The sequence below is a fragment of the Callospermophilus lateralis genome, chromosome 2 (genome assembly GCF_048772815.1).
Source record: "Callospermophilus lateralis isolate mCalLat2 chromosome 2, mCalLat2.hap1, whole genome shotgun sequence".
Classification (NCBI taxonomy): domain Eukaryota; kingdom Metazoa; phylum Chordata; class Mammalia; order Rodentia; family Sciuridae; genus Callospermophilus; species Callospermophilus lateralis.
Window position 1 is genome coordinate 164,024,329 of NC_135306.1, and position 22,252 is coordinate 164,046,580.

General features: G+C 35.3%; 1 protein-coding gene across 1 annotated transcript in view; it reads left to right on the forward strand.

Annotated features, from left to right (window-relative positions):
• The window catches only part of Pde3b (phosphodiesterase 3B), a 182,360-nt gene that overhangs the window by 153,158 nt on the left and 6,950 nt on the right, over nt 1–22,252 (forward strand). Inside the window, exons 12-14 of the mRNA XM_076846918.2 lie at nt 14,309–14,508; nt 19,457–19,660; nt 21,749–21,910. Coding sequence (XP_076703033.2) covers nt 14,309–14,508; nt 19,457–19,660; nt 21,749–21,910 — 566 coding nt within the window. The remainder of the gene's footprint in view (nt 1–14,308; nt 14,509–19,456; nt 19,661–21,748; nt 21,911–22,252) is intronic.

Genomic DNA, 22,252 nt, shown 5'->3' on the forward strand with positions numbered 1-22,252 from the left:
GGTTTTCTAGGGGAAGATCCATTTCCTTGATTTCTCCAGTTTTGGTGCGCCACATGCATTCCTTGCCTTGAGGCTCTTTCTTCCTAGGATAGCTGCATAACATCTTCAAATTTCTCTCTTGCTTGACCTTTTGGACCTTACAAGGAACTATCAAGAAGTGAACCAGCCACGACCCTGGTTTTCTATTCAAAGCATACTTTCCTGACACTGAATCTCCTAATTTTAATATCTTGCAATTTGTACAGGCTGGTTTCCCTTTGCTTAGGAGTTCTCCCTCAATCTTTCTCTTTCCTCTCACATTTTGCTATAAATAGTAAAGTAATCAGGCCAAGCCCTCAATATTTTGTCTAGAACTTTCCTCAGCAAAATGTCTAAGTTTATCACTTGCAAGTTTTTGTTCATATAACTATGACACATAATTCAGTTAAACTTTCTGCAACTACACATACATAACAAGGATTCTTTTTCCTCTAGTTTCCAGTAGCATGTTTCCTTTTGAGACTCACTAGCACTGTCCCCTAATGGCCCTATTTCTTTTCTTTTAAACAATTTATAAAGTGCTAGGGATCACATCTAGGGCCTTGTGTTCAATAAGGAAGCCCTCTACCAGGCTGAACTACATCCTCAAGCTGAATGGCCATATTTCTGATAGTAGAATGCTAGATGGTTGAGGTATTCTCTAAATCTGAAAACATGCTATACATGTTTTATCTCACATGCTCCTCACTTCCTTCTGAGTTCTTGCTAGTAGTGGTATGAGTTCTCATGCACAGGGCTATAGAGCCAAACATCTGTTGAAGACAAGGCTTTTGGAGACCAAACAGCTATTGTGTTGGAAAATTATGGTGGAAACAAAGACTACGGGACTATGGGATGTGCTGGCTTTTTCTGATGTCTTTGAAGAATTCATAGAAAAGAAATGATAAATTTAAGGCTTTCATGAAAGGTTAGAATACCAAATAGCTTCTCTGCCTAGCCCAAAAGAATACTTTATTTTTTATAGTAGTAGAATCATAACTTCTGAAAACAAAAAACTTAATTTCTATTTTAAAAAAAAATTTTTTTTGGTTGAAGATGGACACAATACCTTTATTTTATTTATTCATTTTTATGTGGTGCTGAGGATTGAACCCAGTGCCTCACATGTACTAGGCAAGTGTTTTACCACTGAGCCACAACCCCAACCCCAAAACTTAATTTCTGATCTTGAAGTTGCCTGAAATATAATGCAAATTGAGTTTATGGTCTCGCTGGGCCTCTTTGCATGGAATTAGATTATTGATTAGGAAAGACAGAACTCTGGGATTTGAAATAGAATTATTTAGATAGATTTTAAAAAATCTGATTTGCCTCAAAACCCCAAATTCTGCTAGTCCTTCCTGCTGGTCTCTCTTTCTGTTGATTGCCTGAGGATCCTTGTTGTGACTTCACCTGAGATTTTTCACTCATAGGGAAATGCTAATTCATCTCTAAATCCAAACCCTACTGCCTTTCAGTTCTTTTAGACATACAATTAAACCCAAATTCTGGAATATCTTAGAAGATTAAGTACCAAGTCTTAACACTAGAATAACTTACTATTTTATATTGGCAGAAACCTGAGGAATATTTGTGGATGAATTTAAGGATGTTAGAGCAGGGAAAAAGGAAGGTAATGGTGGATCTTGCTGAAATTTTTTTGGTGGGTATTTATTTTTTTATGAGTATATTTATGAGAAATTCTGATTCTGTGTATTAGCTTGAGCAACTAGCAGTGACCCTACAAGTTTGTGTGATTACTTGTCTTAAATATGGGTATCAAGGAATTTGAGTTGTTAGAACTTCCTAGTGGACTATAGAGAAAGGAATGCAGAGAATGTGATAAGGTATTGAAATGGGTTGATCATATTCAGCCTTGGTACATCCCTAACTGTGTATTTATCAAGATATTGAAAAATACATTATAACACTCCTCAGGAGGAAAATGCCATGTGATCCACCAGTCAGGGTTAAGGGCTTATGGAATTTAGGTAATAAAAGGACTTTTGACCTGGGTACATCTAACAGTGGTAATTTCATGAACCACACCCATTTTCTGAATGTATATTTTAAATAAACATATTCAGCAACTGGTAGAATCCCTTTTCTGATTCCTTGATCTTTAGAGATAAGGCAATCATTGTAGAAAGGGTCAAATGAAATCTACTGGAACTGTCTAATTCTAGCAAAACAGTGAACCAGCAATAAAATATTCCTCAGTGAATTCTGGAAATTAATGCCACTATCAAATAATACATGCAGGAATGGCTATTTTCATTACATTGCTTTTCAGCTTGGTTATATGGATTTTATGCAAGAAAAATAGATTCTGAAAAGTGATGATACATTGTTCTAAGTTTAATCAGGTCGTGAGTCCATTTGCCAGAACTGTTCCAGATGTGATTTCTATTTTTTAGTAAATCAACCTTAACTTGTGATATGGCACACAGCTATTTTTCTGGAGAATATTTTTCTTTCTCCACACCTTTTAACAAAATCCACAAGAAAACATTTGCTTGAGGCAGGTGTCATAGTATACTTTCATTGTGTTGTTCTAGACTATGTCAAATTTTTCATTCTCTATTATATCTAGTCTTGTATGGTATGTTATCAAGGTGATTCACTACATTAATGAGATAATGATGAGTAACTCTGTTGAGCAAGAAGTAATGAATATTCTAGATGCCTTTATAATAAGAGCATCAAAGGATGATAGATGAGAGTGCACAAAAATTCAGATATCTTTCTTTCAGTGAAGTTTACTAGGGGTCCAGTGATCTAAATTATGTTGAAATATCTCCTCCAAATTGAGTAACAATTAACATATTTTAAATCCCCTACCTAGAGGGCCCTGAATACTGATATCTTAATGCTATTGCTCCAATCCATTAATTATAAGGCTGTGGATTTTATGTGCTATCCAGAGTATGAGAAGAATATGAAGCAGTTTCAAGTAATTGTACAAATTTCTCTTGTCATTTTTTCCTTATAATTTCCAACAGATCCAGTGTTGTTCAAATTGCCTTTTGCAGATAGGCATCCTCTGTGGAGCCTCTGGGAGACCATTATAAGAGAATCAGTGTAAATTCATAGGTTTTGAGACAAAGCCAAATCATCTTCCTTAGAAATTATTCTCTTATCTGTAAAAGTTGCTAGATAATTATTATACTGTGGAGATTACCAGAGGGCCACCCATAACTGGTGCCCTCTGCCCCTCTAATATATGAAGTTGGCATGTGAAGTAGCTCTCAGTCATGAAAGGGGAGTATTATGTACAACACTGAGCTGCTCCCAAAATCACAGAGCATGAACTCAAACTCCCATAAATACCTGTTCCTAATACATTGACATTCCTTCCTTAATCCATAATTATGGCTTCATGGGGATTTCCCTATGGCCAGTTGACTGAAGAAAGACCAAAAGACCTGGTTTACATATGGCTCTTCCCTTTATATCTCTAAGTGCATAGCTATAGCTATAGCTTCTGAAACTGCATAGCTATAGCTTTATGGGCTTACCCACAAATTCTTACCAGTGAGCAGAACATCAAGCAGAGAATCTTCTTGTTCACTTAGCCTGGAAAGGAAAACGGTCACATGAGAGGGTCTATGCTGATTCATGGCCAGTGAGCTTCCTTGGGTGTTAAGGAACTTGAAAAGATTAGAAAATTGGTAATGGGAACTCCTAACAAGAGGTTATGTGTCTAGACCTCTTAGAGCAGTTGCTGCCCCCAACCGGCACTGGCAGCTGAACTAAGATCACTCATGTGAATTTTCAGGGACACAAAATAAAACAAAGACACGATTTAACTTTACATAAGCTTCAGGTTCTATCCATAAAAGGGCAGAAGGGGCACACCCACAAAGAAGACCTCCTTGCTATCCGAGTGGGTCTCTGACCAGGCCACAAGAAATGCAGTGGTTGATCAGAGCCTGAGGCATCAGGACTGGAAGGTGTGGTCATTCAGTGTGGCTCTCCACAATCAGGTACAGAATTGTGGATATTTCTTTTTTCTTTTTCTTTTAAATATTTTTTAGTTATAGTTGAACACAGTTTATTTTGTTCATTTTTATGTGGTACTGAGAATTGAACCCCGTGCCTCACATGTGTGAGGCAAGTGCTCTACCATTGAACTACAACTCCAGCCCCTGGTGGATATTTTTTTCCCATTTGGTGATAAATTTTATGTTTCAACTTGCTGGGAAGTGGTGCCTAGCAGTCTGGTCAAACATTAATACAGATATAATATGGATATTTGCTTGAGGGTATTTTTTGGATGAGATTAACTTTTAAGTTGGCAGACTTTGAGATAAAGCAGATAATGTGGGTGGTCCTCAATCCAGTCAGTTAGTTAAAGGTGTTAATAGAACATAGACTGACCTCCCCTGAGCAAAAAGCCATTCTGCATGAAGATAGACTTCAGACTTGAACAACAAAACCAGCTCTTCCTTAGGTTTTCACCCTGCCAGCTTACCCTGCAGATTTTGGACTTGCCAGTCACCTTAGTTGTCTTAACCAGTTCCTTAAGATCAATCTCTAAATGCGCACACGCGCATGCACCCAAACACACACACACACACACACACCCTGTTGGTTCTGTTTCTCTGGAGAAAGGTGATAATTACCAAAGGCCACTCATTGTAGAGGAATCTCTCAATAATCAGATGGACAGAATGATGTCTTCTTTTTGTAAGTATCAATCTCTTTCAGCATCATTCCAGTTCTCATTCAATGGCCTTATGAACACAATACCAATTTATGCCCACAGAACTTATTGATTTTTCCATGAATCTTATTACTCCACAGCTGGACTAAGAGAAAGATGGAATGGCATTAGAGACTCAGATGGAGCATCTGTTAGATGCAAACATTTTGTGGAGCTAGAATGCTATCCGATAGAGTAGTTTGTTCTCTGAGCCAGCAACCAATATATACCCAGAGTGTACAAAACTGAACCAAGGAATGGAAATAGAGAGAGACTTCTCTGTTTCCTCAAATAATTCACTTATATAATTTTTGCTTGCAAAAAATTGGCATAGAAAACTTAGTTCTTAATGGAGAAATGCTTCCAACAAGCGACCCAGAAAACAGGGTTACTCTGAGTGGAAAATTAAATAGACATCTGACCAATTTCTGTTCTTCATGCCTTTGAATCAATAGACAAAGAAGAGAATTGTGCATGAACTCTCATGATCCTGTGTTACCCTGATTAATAAAGAAGAAAAAGGGTTCCTACTATACATGGAAAATTATGTATCAGGAACCCACATGATTCTCTGATCTTGATGCTCCAGTAGAAAAGATAATAGAAAACTATAGTAATGTAGTATTATAAAGATCAATAATAGTGCAGACCACCAGTCAGACAATCCTGATCAACATAGATGCTGGATGAGGACAAAGGGAATATGAAATGGGTAGTGAAATTAAAATATATAGCTATATGACCAGTCTCAGAGACATAATCTACAATTGCTATGTGTATTTTCTGTTGCTTTTATATATTATTTCATATACTAAGCACTATTTTATACCCATTTCTATTAGGCTTCTTTCCACTTTGGGGCTGTTATGAATAATAGTGTCATGAAAATTCATGTATGAGTTTTTTTTACATTTATACTTTTAAAAAAAAATACCTTTATTTAATTTATTTATTTTTATGTGGTGCTGAAGATTGACCCCAGTGCCTCTCACATGCTAGGCAAGCACTCCACCACTGAGCCACAACTCCAGTCCATGTATGAGTTTTTGTATGGACATATTTTTATTTCTCTTGTGCATATACCTCATTGTGGAATTGCTGGGTCATAAGGTTTAACAGTGTTTATGGTTAACATTTTGAGGAGCTCCCAAACTTTGTCAAAGTGACTGAACTTTTTGTTTCCACCAGCAATGTATGAAGGTTCAAATTTCTTTACATCCTTGTAATTTCTTGTTATTAACTACCTTTTTGATATGACTATCCTGGTGAATGTATTTGTTTTTCCTTAATATCTGAACTTCAGAAGTGTCAGTGGTGATATTCTCTTTTATCTCTTAATTTTAGTAATTTATATCACATTTCTTTCTTTTGGTTAGTTTGGCCATTTATTAATGTTTTTTATCTTTTCAAAGAACCATTTCTTTGTCTCACTGACCTTTACATTTTTATTCTGTTTCATTAATTTTGGCTCTTAATTATTTCTTTCCTTTTACTGATTTTTGAATTGGTTTGTTCTTTATTTTCTGTGACCTTCACATGCATCAATTAGGTTGATTAGTTGGGCTCTTTCTGTTTTGTTTTGTTTTAGTGTAGGTACTCTTGGCTATAAACATTCCTCTAAGAACTGTCTTCATACTGTCCCAGAGATTCTGGTATGTTTTTTTTTTTTTTCTATTCTTGTTTGACTCTAGGAATTATTTAGTGTCTTGACTTAGTTTGTTTATGTTTCATTTATTGTTCAAAAGTGTGTTTTTCGGGCTGAGGTCATGGCTCAGTGGTAGAGCGCTTGCTCGCACAAGTGAGGCACTGGGTTTGATCCTCAGAACCACATAAAAATAAATAAATAAAGGTATCGTGTCCATCTACAACTAAAAATATATTTTTTAAAGTGTGTTTTTCAATTTCCAGGTATTTATGTAATTCCCTGTTTTTTCTTGCTGTTGATTTCTAATTTCATTTCATTATGATCTGATAAGATACAAGGGATCACATCAATTTTTTTTGTATTTGCTAAGAATTACTTTGTGCCCTAACATGTGGTCTGTTTTGGAACAGGTTCTATGAGCAACTGAAAAGGAGAATTCAGCTGTTGCTGGATGAAATATTCTATAGATGTCTTTTAGATCCATTTGATTTACAATATTTTTTAGGTTTGAAGAATCTTCAATGATTTTATATCTGGAAGATTATCTATTGGTAAAAGATGTGTTGAAATCATCCACTAATTATTGTATTGGGATCTGAATCTTTATGTTGAGTAGTGATGTTTTATGTAATTAGATGCATGGAGGTTTGGGGCATAATTATTTACTATTGTTATATCTTTTTATTGGATTGTTCCCAGTATGAATTTTCTTTTGTCTCTTGTGATTAATTTTGGCTTAAAGTCTGATTTGGTGGCTATGATAGTAGCTACTCCTGCTTGCTTTTGGTTTTCATTTGCATGGAATGTCTTTTTCCGTCCTTTCACTTTCAATCTGTAGCTGTATTTGCATGTAAGATGAGTCTCTTGCAAACAATATGTAGTTGGATCTTACTTTTAATTCATTCTGCCAGTTTGTGTCTTTTAATTGAAGAGTTAAGACCGTTAACATTCAGTGTTATTATAGAGATGTTTATTATTTTCTGCCATTTTAATTTATTTCTAATGTTTTTAAAGATTTTTTAAAAGATGGACACAATATCTTTATTTATTGTATTTATTTTTATGTGATGTTGAGGATCAAACCCAGTGCCTCACATGTGCAAGGCAAGCACTCTATTGCTGAGCTGTAACCCCAGCTCCTAATTTATTTCTAATGTTTAATTTTGTGCTAATTCTCAATTGCCTAACTACTCTTCTGATGAGATTCATCCATTTGAGAACTTGGTGATTTGTTTTTAATTTATTTTGTGTGTAGTATTTCTTAAGTATTTTCTGCAGTGCTAGCTTTATAGTTATGAGTTCTGTGTTTATATTTATCTTCGAAGATTTTTACTTCTTATTCAATTCTGAAGGATAGCTGCAAATATTATCTTTCAGGTTCCTGGCTTTTAGAGTTTCTGCTGAGAAATCAGAAATAATTCTCATTGGCTCTCTTCTAAATGTGAACTTACATTATTATTTTAAGACTTTTAAAATTCTATTCTTGTTCTGTTTGTTAGACATTTCAATTACAATGTGTATGGAAAGGTCCTTTTTCATTCAGTGTCTTTGAAGCTCTGAATGCTTTCTGTATCTGAAATCCATCTTATTCCCAAGGTTTGGAAATTTTTCTGAAATTGTGTCACTGACATGGTTATCCATACCCTTAGGTTGTATCTCAGATCCTTTTCTACTCCAGTGATTTTTACATTTGGTCTTTTAATGTTATCTCAGATTTCATGCATATTCTCACTATGGTTCCTTATTTTTATTTTCTTCAGTTTTGTTTTCAAGTTCATATTCCTTATCAATTCCTAAAATTCTATCTTCTATGTCTTCTATTCTATTGGTAAGACATTTGACTGAACTTTTGTTTTTTTTATATCTTTATTTTATTTATTTAAATTTATGTGGTACTGATGATCGAACCCAGTGCCTCACACATGCTTGGCAAGCACTTTACCACTAAGCCACAACCCCAGCTCTTGACTGAAGTTTTTATCTGATTCACTGAGTCTTTCATTTCTAGGATTTCTATTTGGTTCTTAAAGATACTAGAATAATTCTATTAAAATGCTCTTTCCCTTCCTGTACTTTTTGTTTTAGTTAATTCCATAGATCTCTTAGTTCATTAGTCATTTTAATCATCAGCTTTTTGTACACTTTGTGATTTCAATATCTGTGGATTCAGTTATTGTGTGCTTATAGATTTTTGGAGGCATCTTGTTGGCTTGTTCCCTCAGGTTATCCAAAGAACTGTTTTTGCACATCTGTTATGATAGATTCCTGGGCTTCTACTATGTGTGGGTCCTTTAGTGAGTAGTTATCTCTTAATAATAATCCCTGGACTGTGAATATATCTTAGATTCACCCCATCTGATTGGTGTAATCAGAGTCTTAATTTCAATAATCAGCACCTCTTTTTAAAGGAGAGAGTAACCACCAGTAACTGTGGTAATTTAAGAACAAGTCGTGTATCATCATATGCTATAGAAGTTATTATTACTAATCTCTACAATTTTATTTACCAAAAAGGAATGTAGTTGGGAATTGATTTAAAACAGTCTGAGAAGATTGTTAATGATATTTTACCAAATTGCACTGGAAAATGGATAAAAAAAAATTGGGAAAAATAAATAGACAAAGAGGAAAAAAGGGAAGGAAGGGAGGAGAGACAGAAGTTAAAATGAAATAAATGTAAGTTATGAAGGAAAGGGAAAGGGAATGGAGATGGAAGAAAAAGAGGTATTGAGATGGGATCTAATTAATTGATAAATTATGTAACCTTATATATAATTTTGACAAAACACAGTATGTGGGGAGACACTAGTATTTGGTTATTAAGCAATTGATACTATATCTGTCTTATATAAATTCGCTATGTTTTCTTTCCTCCTTGCTGAAGCTTTTGAAATAGAAGACTTTCTTTCTGATTTCATTTTTAGAATCTCCTAAGAGGAAGCTTGTGCAGATATCCTGGAGTTTGTTTGTTTTCAGCTCTGACCCAAACTGGTTGAACTTGTTATGGGAGTCTCTAAGCTGAATTCCATCCCTCTGCTTGCCTGACACACTCTATTGTACCTCTTTCTAAGAGCCTCAGTCCCTGTCCTCTGGGGGAAGTGTATGGGATGTTTCAACCAATTCCCCAGCACTATCTGGGCTTGGAGGAGGTGATGCAGGGGTCACTGCTTCCCAACAGATACTGATCAGCCCTCTTCACCCCTGTGTTAGCCATGCTCCTTATTTCAGGGTGCACATTGCCAGTTTCAAATAAACATGTCCTTCACTTTTCCTCTGCAGGATGAAAAAAAGCTGGCTGGTGCCATAGTTGTCCTGTTTGCCACAGTTTGAGTTGCAGTTTCTTCTATATTCAAACTGACTCAGGGCACTCACCAACTCAGTGAATAGTAGAGCCCAAGTGGCTGAATGGTTTTGGATATTCAAAAAACAATTATACCAAGAACCAGTCAAAAAAGAAAAATTAAGGGGAGAAAAATAGAGTGAGATATGAAAAATGAAGGCCAACTGCAGGAATTTCTGATTTCCTACACAGGAAGTCCTAACAAAGACTCTTTTTAAGTTCTCATGGCTTATCCTCTTTTATTGTCTCTATTGGAGCATGTCAGGGCTTTCTCCCATGCAAGTACAGATTGCTATTTATGAACTTATTTTCTGTTCTTATTGTGACTTCACTGGACAGCAGCATCTGGTTTTTTAAACTTGGTGGAAGAAATTCTGTCTTCTCATTGGAGGGGAGCTTCTCCCCTCCCTCTGAATCACTGTTTGCTGGATGCTGCCTCCATCTGTTGCTTTTATTAATTCTATTCTAAAAACTGTTGTTTTGGGTTTTCAGGTTGTTGCTACCTTTCTGTGTTGCCTGCTAGCATTTTTCCAGTTTTCCTACCTCAGTTTGCCTTTGTAGAACTGCTTTTTGCATTCACTCTCAGGGAACTGCTAAGACATTGTATGTTTCTCTGATTTGCCACCTTCCTGGTCTCAAGGACTTTCTCTTTAAAATCTTATTTCAATATATGAATGTTTTGGAAATTTGCTCAGCAGCACCCTAACTTGGAATATTTGAAATTGATCCAGTGAACATTTTCAACTTTTAACTGCTGCTCCCGAGGCCACGAGTCTAGAGTATCTTGTTCCATCTTTTCACTTTGATTCAATGTGTGTCCATAAAGGTGAAATTCGTCTCTGTAGGCAGTATATACTTGGGTCTTGTTTTCTTTTCTTTGAACTTATTCAGCTACTCTATTTTGGTTAGAGAATTTAAGTAATTTACATTCAAGGTCATTACTGGTAGGTAGAGACTTACTACTTTAACTGTTTTATTGTTTGTTTTCTAGTTGTTTTGTATGTTTGTTTCTTCATTTTTCTCTTCCTTTCTATGTGGTATGCTTTGATTTCTTCCTTCCTTCCTTCCTTTTCTTCCTTCCTTCCTTTTCTTCCATCCTTTCTCTCTCCCCTCCCCCGCCCACCCTCTCTGTTATTTTTTACTTGGTGGTACCATGAGGTTTACATTTTAGTTATAACAGACCAGTCTGAGTTGCTGACAGCTTAACTTCAATCACATACAATACCTACACACTTTTATTCCATCCTGCTGATTTTTCTCCTCTTCATTTTCTTGATAGTATGTGTTTAAAGCCCAAGATATTTTAATTTTGATAAGTTTATCTATTTTTTTCTTTTCTTGTTCATGCTTTTGTGTCATAATCTTTGAGTCAGGATTATGAAGATTTCCTCTTTTTCTTTGAAGAGTTTTACAAATGTTACTTTTACATTTACATCTATAATGCATTTGTAGCTAGTTGAGGGTACGGTGTAACGAAGAGTTCCAAAATTATTTAGCATATTAGTATTTTTTCTGTTGCATTTGTTGAAAAGAGTTTTTTATATATGCTAAACACAATGGACTTTGAAATGTTATTACATCAGAATTTCTACCCTATGAGATGTCATGAGTATTAAATGAGATAACATGTACAAAAGTGTCTGGCAGCACACAGTTGGCTCCCAATAAGGTTTTGGTATCCTTGTTGAAAACAGCGGCATCTGGTTTGACCATAGGTGTTGGTCATGGATGTTGAACACAGTTGACCATACGTGTAAGAATTTATTTCTGGTCTCTCAATTCCATTCAGTTGTCCTACTTGTTTATCTTTGTGCCAGCACCACATGTCTTCATTACTGGAACTTCATAGTAAGCTTTGAAACTGGGAAGTGTGAATCCTTCAACTTTATACTTTTTCAAGATTGTTTTGGGGATTCTGGGTCTCTTCCATTTCTATATTAATTTTAGATTAAGCTTGTAAATTTCTACAAAAATCCCAGCTGGTATTTTGATTTATATTTTATTGAACCTGTGAGACATTTTGGAGAGTACTGCCATCTTAATAATATTAACCCTTCTGATTCATAATTATAGGTATTTTTATTTCATTAGGTTATTATTTTAAAAAAGAAAACTAACTTAAACTTAAAAAATTATTTTGAACTTTGACAAGCCAGGGCATTACTTCTAGGTTCCACTGATAAACATAACTAAGGAAATTTTGTTATCTCCTATACTGCTGCCTATTTTAAATATAGTTTCTGTTTTTCTTCTTCTAATTTCTCAAAATTATTAAGCAAAAATAATAGCATGGCCATCTTGATGAAACCACCAAAAAACAAAATAAAACAAAAAGAACAAATATCAAGGTATTAAGAACCAAAAACACAGTGTAGATAATGTTTTACTCCATTATGTTATAAGGAATCTCACAGGAGAAAAAAGAAAGGGAAGAAGAGTTATAGTGAGAATTCAAAATTAAATGTAATCTTTCTGGATGAGATCTGAAAAGCATTTATGTTGAGAAGCTAACTTTGGTAATATATTAAAATCCTAAATTTCTATATTTTTATTGATGCATTATAATAGTACATAATGGTGGGATGTTATTAATATTTGTGCATGCACAAAATATAACAATATAGTTTGGCCAATATCATTCCTCAGTATTTTCTGTTTCTCTCCCTTCCTCCTTCCCTCTTTTGCCTTTCCTCTACCAGTCTCCCTTTGATTTTCATGAGCTCTCCCCACCCACACACCTTTCTTTTAGTTTCCACACACCTTTCTTTACCTTTTTCCTCTCTAGCTTCCACCTGAGAAAACATATGACTCTTGACTTTCTGGAGTTTGGTTTATCTCACTTAATATAATGCTTTCAAATTCCATCTACTTTCCTTCAAATAGCATATTTCTATTCTTTTTTTATGGCTGACTAAAATGGCATTGTGTATATATACCACATTTTCTGTAACCATTCATTCATTGACAGACACCTAGGCTGGTTCCAAAATTGGCTATTGTGAATTATGCTGCTATAAACATGGGTATGCATGTATTGCTGTAGTGTGATGACTTTACTTCTTTGGGATAAACACTGAGCAGTGATATACCTTGGTCACATGGTAGTTTCATTCCTAATCTTTTGAGAATCTCCATCCTGATTTCCGTAGTGGTTGTGCTAATTTACAGTCCCACCAACAAAGTAAAAGTGTTCCTTTTTTCCTACATCTTCTCCAGTATTTGTTATTGTTTGTATTTTTGATGGCTGTCATTCTGACTGGAAATTAAATGAAATTTCAGTGTAGTTTTGATTTGCATTTCCCTAATTGCTAATAATTTTGAAAATGTTTCATATTTTTGCCATTTTTATTTTATTTTTTTTGAGAAGTGTCTGTTTAGTTCATTTTGGCCCATTTATGAACTGGGTGTGGTGTTTTTTTTAGTTCCTTATATATTCTAGATATTGATCCCGATTGTTAGAATTCTTAGTAGCTAGCAAAAAATCTTCCATTCTATAAGTTCTCTCTTCACATTCTTAATAGTTTCCTTTATGGTGCACAACCTTTTTAACTTTTGCCATCCCATTTATTAACTCTTGGCATTATTTCCTGAGGTTTAGGATTCTATTGAGAAACTTATTGCCTGTACCTATATGTTGGAGTGTTGACCCTACATTTATTTCTAGGAGTTACAAAGTTTGTGGTCTAATTCCTATGTCTTTGATTCATTTTAAGTTGATTTTTGAGATAAGTATTGTCTCATTCTTCTACATATGAATAATCAGTTTTTCTAACACCTTTTATTAAAATGGCTGTTTTTTCTCCAGTATATATTTTTGGCAATTTTGTCAAGGATAAGATGACTTACCTGTATGGGTTTGTTTGTGTCTCTTATTCTGTACCACTAACTATGTATCTGTTTTTATGCCATTTACTGTTTTTAATCAAATATTATTCCCAATGATTTCTTTTTCCTGCTGATTATATTTAACTTAAATAATAAATGTTTAGAAAATCTGAGGTTTAAAAATTTTTGGCTCGATTAAGGGAGCATCAGGTTTTCATGAGAATTCTATTCTGGCCTGTAACTGTACACAACTTCAGGGTTATACTTAACACTGTTCCTCTGGCATATACTTTGGAAACAGTATATCAAGTGCAGTTGTCTGGCTGGGCGAAATAACTGGGAGATGACAAGCAACTTGAAGGTTGAAGCGGGAACTACTTTATTGCCAGTGAACTCAGCGGGAACTGAGCGGGAACTCCAAGTAGCCGGTACCCTAGGTAGCAGGCACCGCCTCTCTGCCAGACTGCAGAGGTACATATACCCAACTAATTACACATAGCTTAACTTAATTAACATAAACTAGATACAGCAGTCAGTCATTAAGGAATCCTTATCATCTTAATGGCTCACTGGCGTTGGCTCAGAAACCACTCCTCCTAGCATACTGCCAGGCGCCATCTTAACTTGGTTGTGGCTCTCATCAATCAAGTCCATGGGGTCTGTTTTAAGTCAACAAGCAAGTAATTCTACTACCTATTGGAAATCCACTCCTTGGTATAATTGTGAAGTAGTTATGTGCTAATGCTGGTTTATTTTACTACTTATTGTTCCTCAGGTTCTGATGATAGAATAAATTCTGGGCGAATGGCTTATATTTCTTCAAAGAGCTGCTCTATTCCTGATGAGAGTTATGGCTGCCTGTCTTCAAACATTCCTGCACTGGAATTGATGGCTTTGTATGTGGCAGCTGCCATGCATGACTATGATCACCCAGGAAGGACAAATGCATTTCTAGTGGCTACGAATGCACCTCAGGTAAGACATACTTTTTCACAAATTTTAAAGACCAGTTCTGCAGTTTTACACCTATGCTGCATATCCCTTTATAAACCATTCTTCATTTGAACCACATAGCTACTCCATCTGATTCTAAGATCCTACCTTATAATTAATTCTATAAAAATACAGGACCTTGATATGATATATGCTAGGGAGTTAGGAAAAAATCACCTTCTTCAAGGAGAAAAGTGCAAATAGTTTATGAAATAATAACTCCTTATTTTGTGAATTCTGGAGACCTTGCTGAATATATTTTTGCCTTTGATCCAATTGAAAAAATTCTGAGTAGATCTGAGATTTTCATTTCTTCTGGCTAGATCCATCATGTGACTGGAAGCTCTAACGATTGAGGGTGTTTCGAACCATGTGCCTAATAAAGAGTAGGTACTCAGTGATTGTTGAATTCATACTAATTCTTCACTTTACCTGTATTTAAACCTCAGTTTTTTTTTTTTTTTTAAAGAGAGAGGGAGAGAATTTTAGTATTTATTTTTTAGTTATCGGCAGACACAACATCTTTGTTTTTTGAATGTGGTGCTAAGGATCGAACCCGGGCCGCACGCATGCCACGAAAGCACGCTACCGCTTGAGCCACATCCCCAGCCCTAAACCTCAGTTTTGAAGCTTCATCATCTAAAGCCATTTTCTGTGTTCCTTTTTCTGCTTCTTTCTCTTTCTTTATTTGAACTTTTTAAAACATAGGAGATAGATTCTCTTGAATCTTCACTATAGTGATGGGTGATGTAGGGGAAGTATATTTATCTGTGAGTGGTTGTAATGGTATGTGTGTTAAGTAGATAAGCTTTTCTTTCTTTAATAAGACTTTATCAATAGCTAATGATTTGCACTGATAACTTTCTGATAAATTTAATTTAGTTATTAATATTTGCCCACTTTATTTATTTTTATACCAGGGTTTGAACCCAGGGATACTTGACCACTGAACCACAACCCCACCCCTTTTTAAAAATATTTTATTTAAGGGCTGGGGTTGTGACTCAGTGGTGGAGTGTTTACCTAGTGTGGGTGGGACACTGGGTTTGATCCTCAGCACCACATACAAATAAATAAATAAATATAAAGGCATTGTGTCCACCAACAACTAAAAAAAATATTTTAAAAAATTGTTTTATGTAGAGACGGTGTTTCTGAGGTGCCTAGGGCCTGCTTAGTTGCTGAGGCTGCCTTTGAACTTGAGATCCTCTTGCCTCAGCCTCCTGAGCCACTTGTATTACAGACATGTGCCATTGCACCCAGATTCTACTTTTCAATTGTTGTTTTGGGAGAAACTACACTCAAAGAACACATTTCTCCATTTATAATACCATTCTGCAAGATTCAGATGCCCATTCTCTCTAACTTAACATATAATAATCTTTGAAAAATCCTGGTCATTTGGAAAAGGTACTGGATTTGGCATAAAGAATTCTGTGTCTGATTTCTGGTTGCTTTTAAATATTTGACCTAAGATAAGAGTTTATTCCTCAGAACCTAAAAATACATACCTGATGTGACTTGGAGTAAAAAGATGAAAAGTGTATTAGTCAAATTTCTGTTACTGTGACAAAATACTTGAAACAATCAACTTACAAAGAGGAAAGGTTTAATTTGGTTCACAGCTTCAGAGGTTTAAGTTCATGATCAGTTGGGCCCCATTAGTTTTGGGCCTGTGGAGTTGTAGCAAATCATGGCAGGAGGGAGTAGTGAAGCAAAGATGCTCATGTCATGGCAACTCAGAGATGAGAGAGAAGGAGACTGGCATTCCACAGTTCCACTTGAGACTGTGCGTCCAATGATCTAAAACTCCCACTAGGCTCTCCCTCTTAGAGGTCAAACAAATAACTTCCAATAGTGCCAATTTGAGGACCAAGGCATGGGACTTGGGGAATATTCCAGATTCAAACTGTAGCAGAAAGTTTTATAGTTCAGATGCTTGAGAACTTCCTGAATCAGATATCATATGAATAGAAATTACTTACTGTTCTAGTCCACATCTTCTTTTACTCCTTGTTTCATTTGCTTTGAGTATAGGTGAGCCAGACTTGCACTATACTTCTCCCTTAATGATGCAGATAATTTACTGAAGCTCTAATTTAGCTAGGTGACTGTTTTTCTTTTCTACTTGTTTTTCTTTTTTTCTTTTTTAAAAAATTTGTTCTTTTTAGGTACACCTGATAATAGAATGTATTTTGATAAATTATACATACATAGCATATAACTTATTCTAATTAGGATCCTGTTCTTGTGATTGTACTTGATATGGAGTTACCCTGGTCGTGTATTCAAACACAAGGCTAGAAAAGTTATGGTCAATTAATTCTACCATCCTCCTCTTCTACTCCCCACTTCTTTTCTCCTTTTAAGAGTCCTCAATAAGTAATAGTTACGACTTCATTATGTTTTACCTATAATATTTTTCCTAAGTTTAAGCTTGATCTTTTATTCTGTGTGCTACCTTGAAGTGTTCTTCCTAAAGTAGAAATGACTTTGGCTTCCTTATTTTCCTCCATGATTCTTAATTGCCTCTATTCAACTACAAACTGGTGAATTTATTGAGGTCCATTGAGGAACCCATTCCATTCTTTTCCTTTATATGCCTCCCTTGGCCTTTCCTCAGTCTATTCTCATTTTCACTATGTCTTTGATGTTTCCACCAAAGCAATTATATCTAGATTCTAATATCAATCTTGGTTTTTGTTCCCATTTTTATATTTACTTGGGAATTTCAAGGGTAATTGAAATGGTAAAGGAATTCTGACCTTGTGCATTTCTTTTACCAAACCAGCTGGTTGAGAGTTTTATTAAGCCAGGTAGCTTTACAGGGCATTCACTGTACATTGTGTTTTATTTGTCTAAGAGTTTGATTATGTCAGCTTTTTATCACTGTGACAAAATACTTGAGTAAAACAATTTAAAGAAAGAAAGATTTATTGTGGCTCATGGTTTCAGAGGTTTCAGTCCACAGTTGACCGGCTCCATTCCTATGAGTCTGTGGTAAGGCAAAGCACTGTGTGGAAAATGTGGTAGGCTGTTAACCTTATGGTGGCTAGGAAGCAGAGAGAGAGAGAGAGAGAGAGAGAGAGAGAGAGAGAGAGGAAGGAGCTGGGGACAAGATATGGGCCCCAAAGGACCCATATAGTCCTCTAAGGACCCACTTCCTTTAACAAGGACCCACTTCCTAGAGTTGCTGTCACCTCACAATTTTCCCTTCAGCTATGAATCCATCAACGGGCTAATACATTGATGAAGTCAGCCCTTATGATCTATCACTTCCCAAAGTCCCACCTCTGAACACTGCTGCATTGGGGACCAAGCCTTTAACACACGAGCCTTTGGGGGATTCCAGATCCAAGCTATAACATTTAGTCTTCCTGACTAGACAAAGCTATTCTGACAGTTCATCAGTGTTTATTAGATTTAATCATGAACTAGTCGAATTACTATTAAAAATAAATCATCCCCTTAGAGAATCTTTGAAACTTAGTCTTTCTGTTTGGGATTTATGAAGTTACATTAAAATTAGTATGAAAGTATGGCTGGGTTGTGGTTCAGCGGTAGAGCCCTTGCCTAGTATGTGCAAGACACTGGGTTCGATCCTTAGCACCATATTTAAATAAATACATAAATAAATAAAATAAAGGTATTGTGTCCAACTACAAATATATATGATGATGAGTATGAAAGTAAAGTAGCTGGGCATTTTGGCATGAGCCTTTAATCCCAGATATTCTTCAGGTGAGGGAGCTTAGGCAGCAGGATATTTATGAGTTCAAGGCCAGTCTGGACAACATAGTGAGACCTCATCTCAAAAAAAAAAGATTAATATGGGGCCCATTACTAAGTTTAAATATTACCATTGTAAAAGAAATATCAGGCTAGGATGTGGGCTAGGGGATATCCTAGGGCTAGGGATATGGACTAAAGGGCCCCAGGTTCAATCCCAGTACTGCAAACAACAAAACAACAACAAAATCATACAATATTATGTATATGTGCTTAAATCTAGGCTGTAGCTAACTTCCATAAATAAAAACTATCAAATTAAACTCTCAGAATATACACCTGACATTACATTCTCTCTCTCTTTTTTTTTTTTTTTGGCTTTCTTTCTCATTGTATAGTAAGCTCCATGAAAACAGAGACAGGTTTTTATTTTCATCACTGGCCTTAAGCATGACTTCATATGGAAATTCTTTTAATAATCACAATGCTTATTTAATAATTTTAAAAAACTTCCTAATTTTTAGAGGTGGAAGAGGTTTTAGCAATTTTGAATCTGTTTTCCAAAGACCTAGACTACTTGAAGAGGCGATTTAGGGTTATCCCCTGGAGTGAGATGGAAAAAAGTGAGTAGTTCCACACTGTTTGAACCACAGGATTTGTGCTTTTACCTGTTGCATACTTATGTCTTACTTCGAGGCACTGTGTCAGGATGGGAGTATAGGCTATGTGTTGTCCTTAGATATGAAGGTCTCTTACTTTGGAAAGTACCTATTTTTCAGTTACCACCACCATTGACTTCATGCTAGCTAAAGAAAAGAAGTGTATCTCTAAACCTGCTCTTGATCCCTAGTGACTTTATTATCAGAAGCTTTATCTGAGAAGGTTTACTGATTGAAGTAAACCTCAAAATATTACCTTTCCGTATTTGGGGTGGCAGCATGGCATGTGCAAAGAAGATGAAATTTGGAGACAACCCTTTCACTTACTATGTGTGATGGAAGTAAAGGTGTGCTTTAACCTCTCTGTGTGTCAGTCTAGAAAGTTATGAAATTATCACAACCTGTATCACAGATGTTAAGATACCTGGTAAAAAGCCTACTACGAAGTATATACTCATTGTATTCTTTCAACTTGCTCCTAACTCTGAATTATTAAAGATTCATATCTTTGGAATGCCTTATTTTTCTTTATTCCTTTTTAGGCAGTTTTGTACAATGACAGATCTGTTTTGGAAAATCATCATGCTGCATCAGCTTGGAATCTATATCTTTCTCGCCCAGAATACAACTTCCTTCTTAATCTTGATCATGTGGAATTCAAGCGCTTTCGTTTTCTAGTCATTGAAGCAATCCTTGCTACAGATCTGAAAAAGCATTTTGATTTCCTTGCTGAATTCAATGCCAAGGTTTGTTATACAAATTAATACTTGATTTCAAAAATGAAATCATTGTCTTCGGTGTTACTGATAAATGATGTTTTTTAATGTTGTTAGAATTAATACTACTCGTGCAGTAACAATAAAAAAAATTGGTATAAAAGAATACATATGCCAGACACAGTTGCTCACACCTATAATCCCAGTGGCTCAGGAGGCTGAGGCAGGGGGATTGCAGGTTCAAAGCCAGCCTCTGCAACATAGTAAGGACCCAAGCAACTTAGGAAGACCCTGTCTCAAAATAAAAAATAAGAAATGGGCTGGGATGTGGCTCAGTGGTTAAGTGCTCCTGGTTCAAAAAAATAAAGCATTTTTATTGTTATGATAACATCTTAAAATACTGTTCTTTGCTGTATTTTCTTTTTGACATATTCTTGCATATAGTGACAAACCAGTTATGTAAAAAGATTTTATGGGCCAGAGACATTATATGAAATCAAACATTTGTTTCTTAAAAGCCAGTTATGCCATCTTACCACACCAGTTGCACCTTCTTTGTATTAGTAATTCTTTAACTAGCTGACATGAGGGAGGAAAAGTTCATACCCTTTTCAACTTAAGAATAATTAATTCACTCATTCAACAACTATTTACTGGAATTGCCCACTACGTACAATCACTATGCTAGGGAAAAATGAGGAAAGAACAGGTCAGAGTCCCTTGCCTCAAGGAACTCATATTCACTAGTATGATGGTGGTACTGATGGGAACATGTTCTATCCCTCAGGCATTTGGGGTGAAGAAAAGTTGAGAACCACTGCTTTAGATTCTTGAGAGGATACCCCCTGTTTGGCTGGCAGGAAGCTGATATTTCCTTGATGGTTTTTGTGTTCTAAAGGAAGCTATACTGTTAGGGTAGAGAAACTATTAACAAAGGAGTACTAGATTTAACTCCCCCAGGAAGCAGACACCTATGTATGTTGCCATCATAATATTTATAAATTACTTATTAAATTGTTGAGAAATCAGGTACATTAAAATTATTTCATATTTGTATAGCTCTATTCACTTTTATTTTATTTAATAATAAAATACATTTTAAATGTTTGAGTCACCTTGTACAAATGGAAGATTATCTAATCAATACTTCTGAATCTGTGTTCCTTAACACTTCTTTCATTCTGTTTTTTTTTCCCCCTTAACACTTCTTTCTAGAGGGGCTCTAGAGTTCTTGCCCAGTTTCAATAAAAAGAGCTTTCAAGTATTTCCTATGCTGGTGTTCCACTTAAAATTTCCTTTGATTAACGGGTTTGGTGCTAAAAACTACCATAACACTAAAATAAAGTTCAAGAGCCATGATCTGGCCCATTGTCTTCATTTTTTATAAAAGGACGTTTGAGTTCTTAAAAGAATTACTAGATTTGCCTAATATTGATAATTCCATTTATTTAAATGATGTTAATGAATGAGGCATTTTTCATTTATTAATCCTTATGACAAAATGTTAGATTGGTAATACTTTATTATTTTATAAATGAAAGAATCAAATAGGTTAAGTAATTTTTCCATCTCACACACTGAATTAAGTAAATGGCTCTGAGTGATATAGGGATCAGCTTCTAAGACTTATGTTCTTTTAACTATATCACTTCACCTTTCAGAACTACAGCCAACTTCTTAACTCCTTAACTATGCTTTTTTGAGGTAGAAATACTTACAATTCTGATAGTGGTGTGTATGTATGTATATATATATATATATGTGTGTGTGTGTGTGTGTGTGTGTGTGTGTGTGTGTGAACATATATATATTAAAAAAACATGCATATATACAAATAAATTATTATTCTCTGTGATAATCACAAACATTGAAATCCATGGTTGGTTGTTTATAGGAAGGTATGCTTCCACTGAAATAAACTCTTCAATGGGTAATTTAACCCATTGAAGTCCATTTTATGGTATATGCTGATTTAAAAAGGCATTTACGAAAAAGAAATTTCTTCCTATCATTTGGACAAAAAACAGTTCTAAGGTAATTGATGAAAACAAACAAAAAACCCAACAACTATTATTAGAAAACTTCAGAACCTAAAATAATTCTTTTTTTCCAAAATAGGCCAATGATGTAAACAGCAATGGTATAGAATGGAGTAGTGAAAATGATCGTCTCTTGGTCTGCCAGGTGTGCATTAAACTTGCAGATATAAATGGCCCAGCAAAAGTTCGGGACTTGCATTTGAAATGGACAGAGGGCATTGTCAATGAATTTTATGAGCAGGTAAGTTGAAATGTGAGATTGGTGGGAAGAAAGTACTTTTGGGGATTTAGATAGCTACACTAAGGTGTTTGAAATCTGAATTGCTTTGATTGAAAAGGGTTAGAAAGTGTTGTTTTCTCTCTGGTTCTTAGTATTTTCTCAGCTCTGCTTGTCTATGCTGCTAAAATTAAAAGCAATGACAGGCTTATTGCCTATCTGAAGTGAGTTGAACATATTCTTGAATCTATAGGGAAAGATTCTAAGATCCCTTCCAACCTTGAGAATCTATAACCTAGAACAACTGATTTCTAAAAGAAGTGGCTTTTGGGTGATTCTAGGATTTGCTCAGACTATATTTAAAGA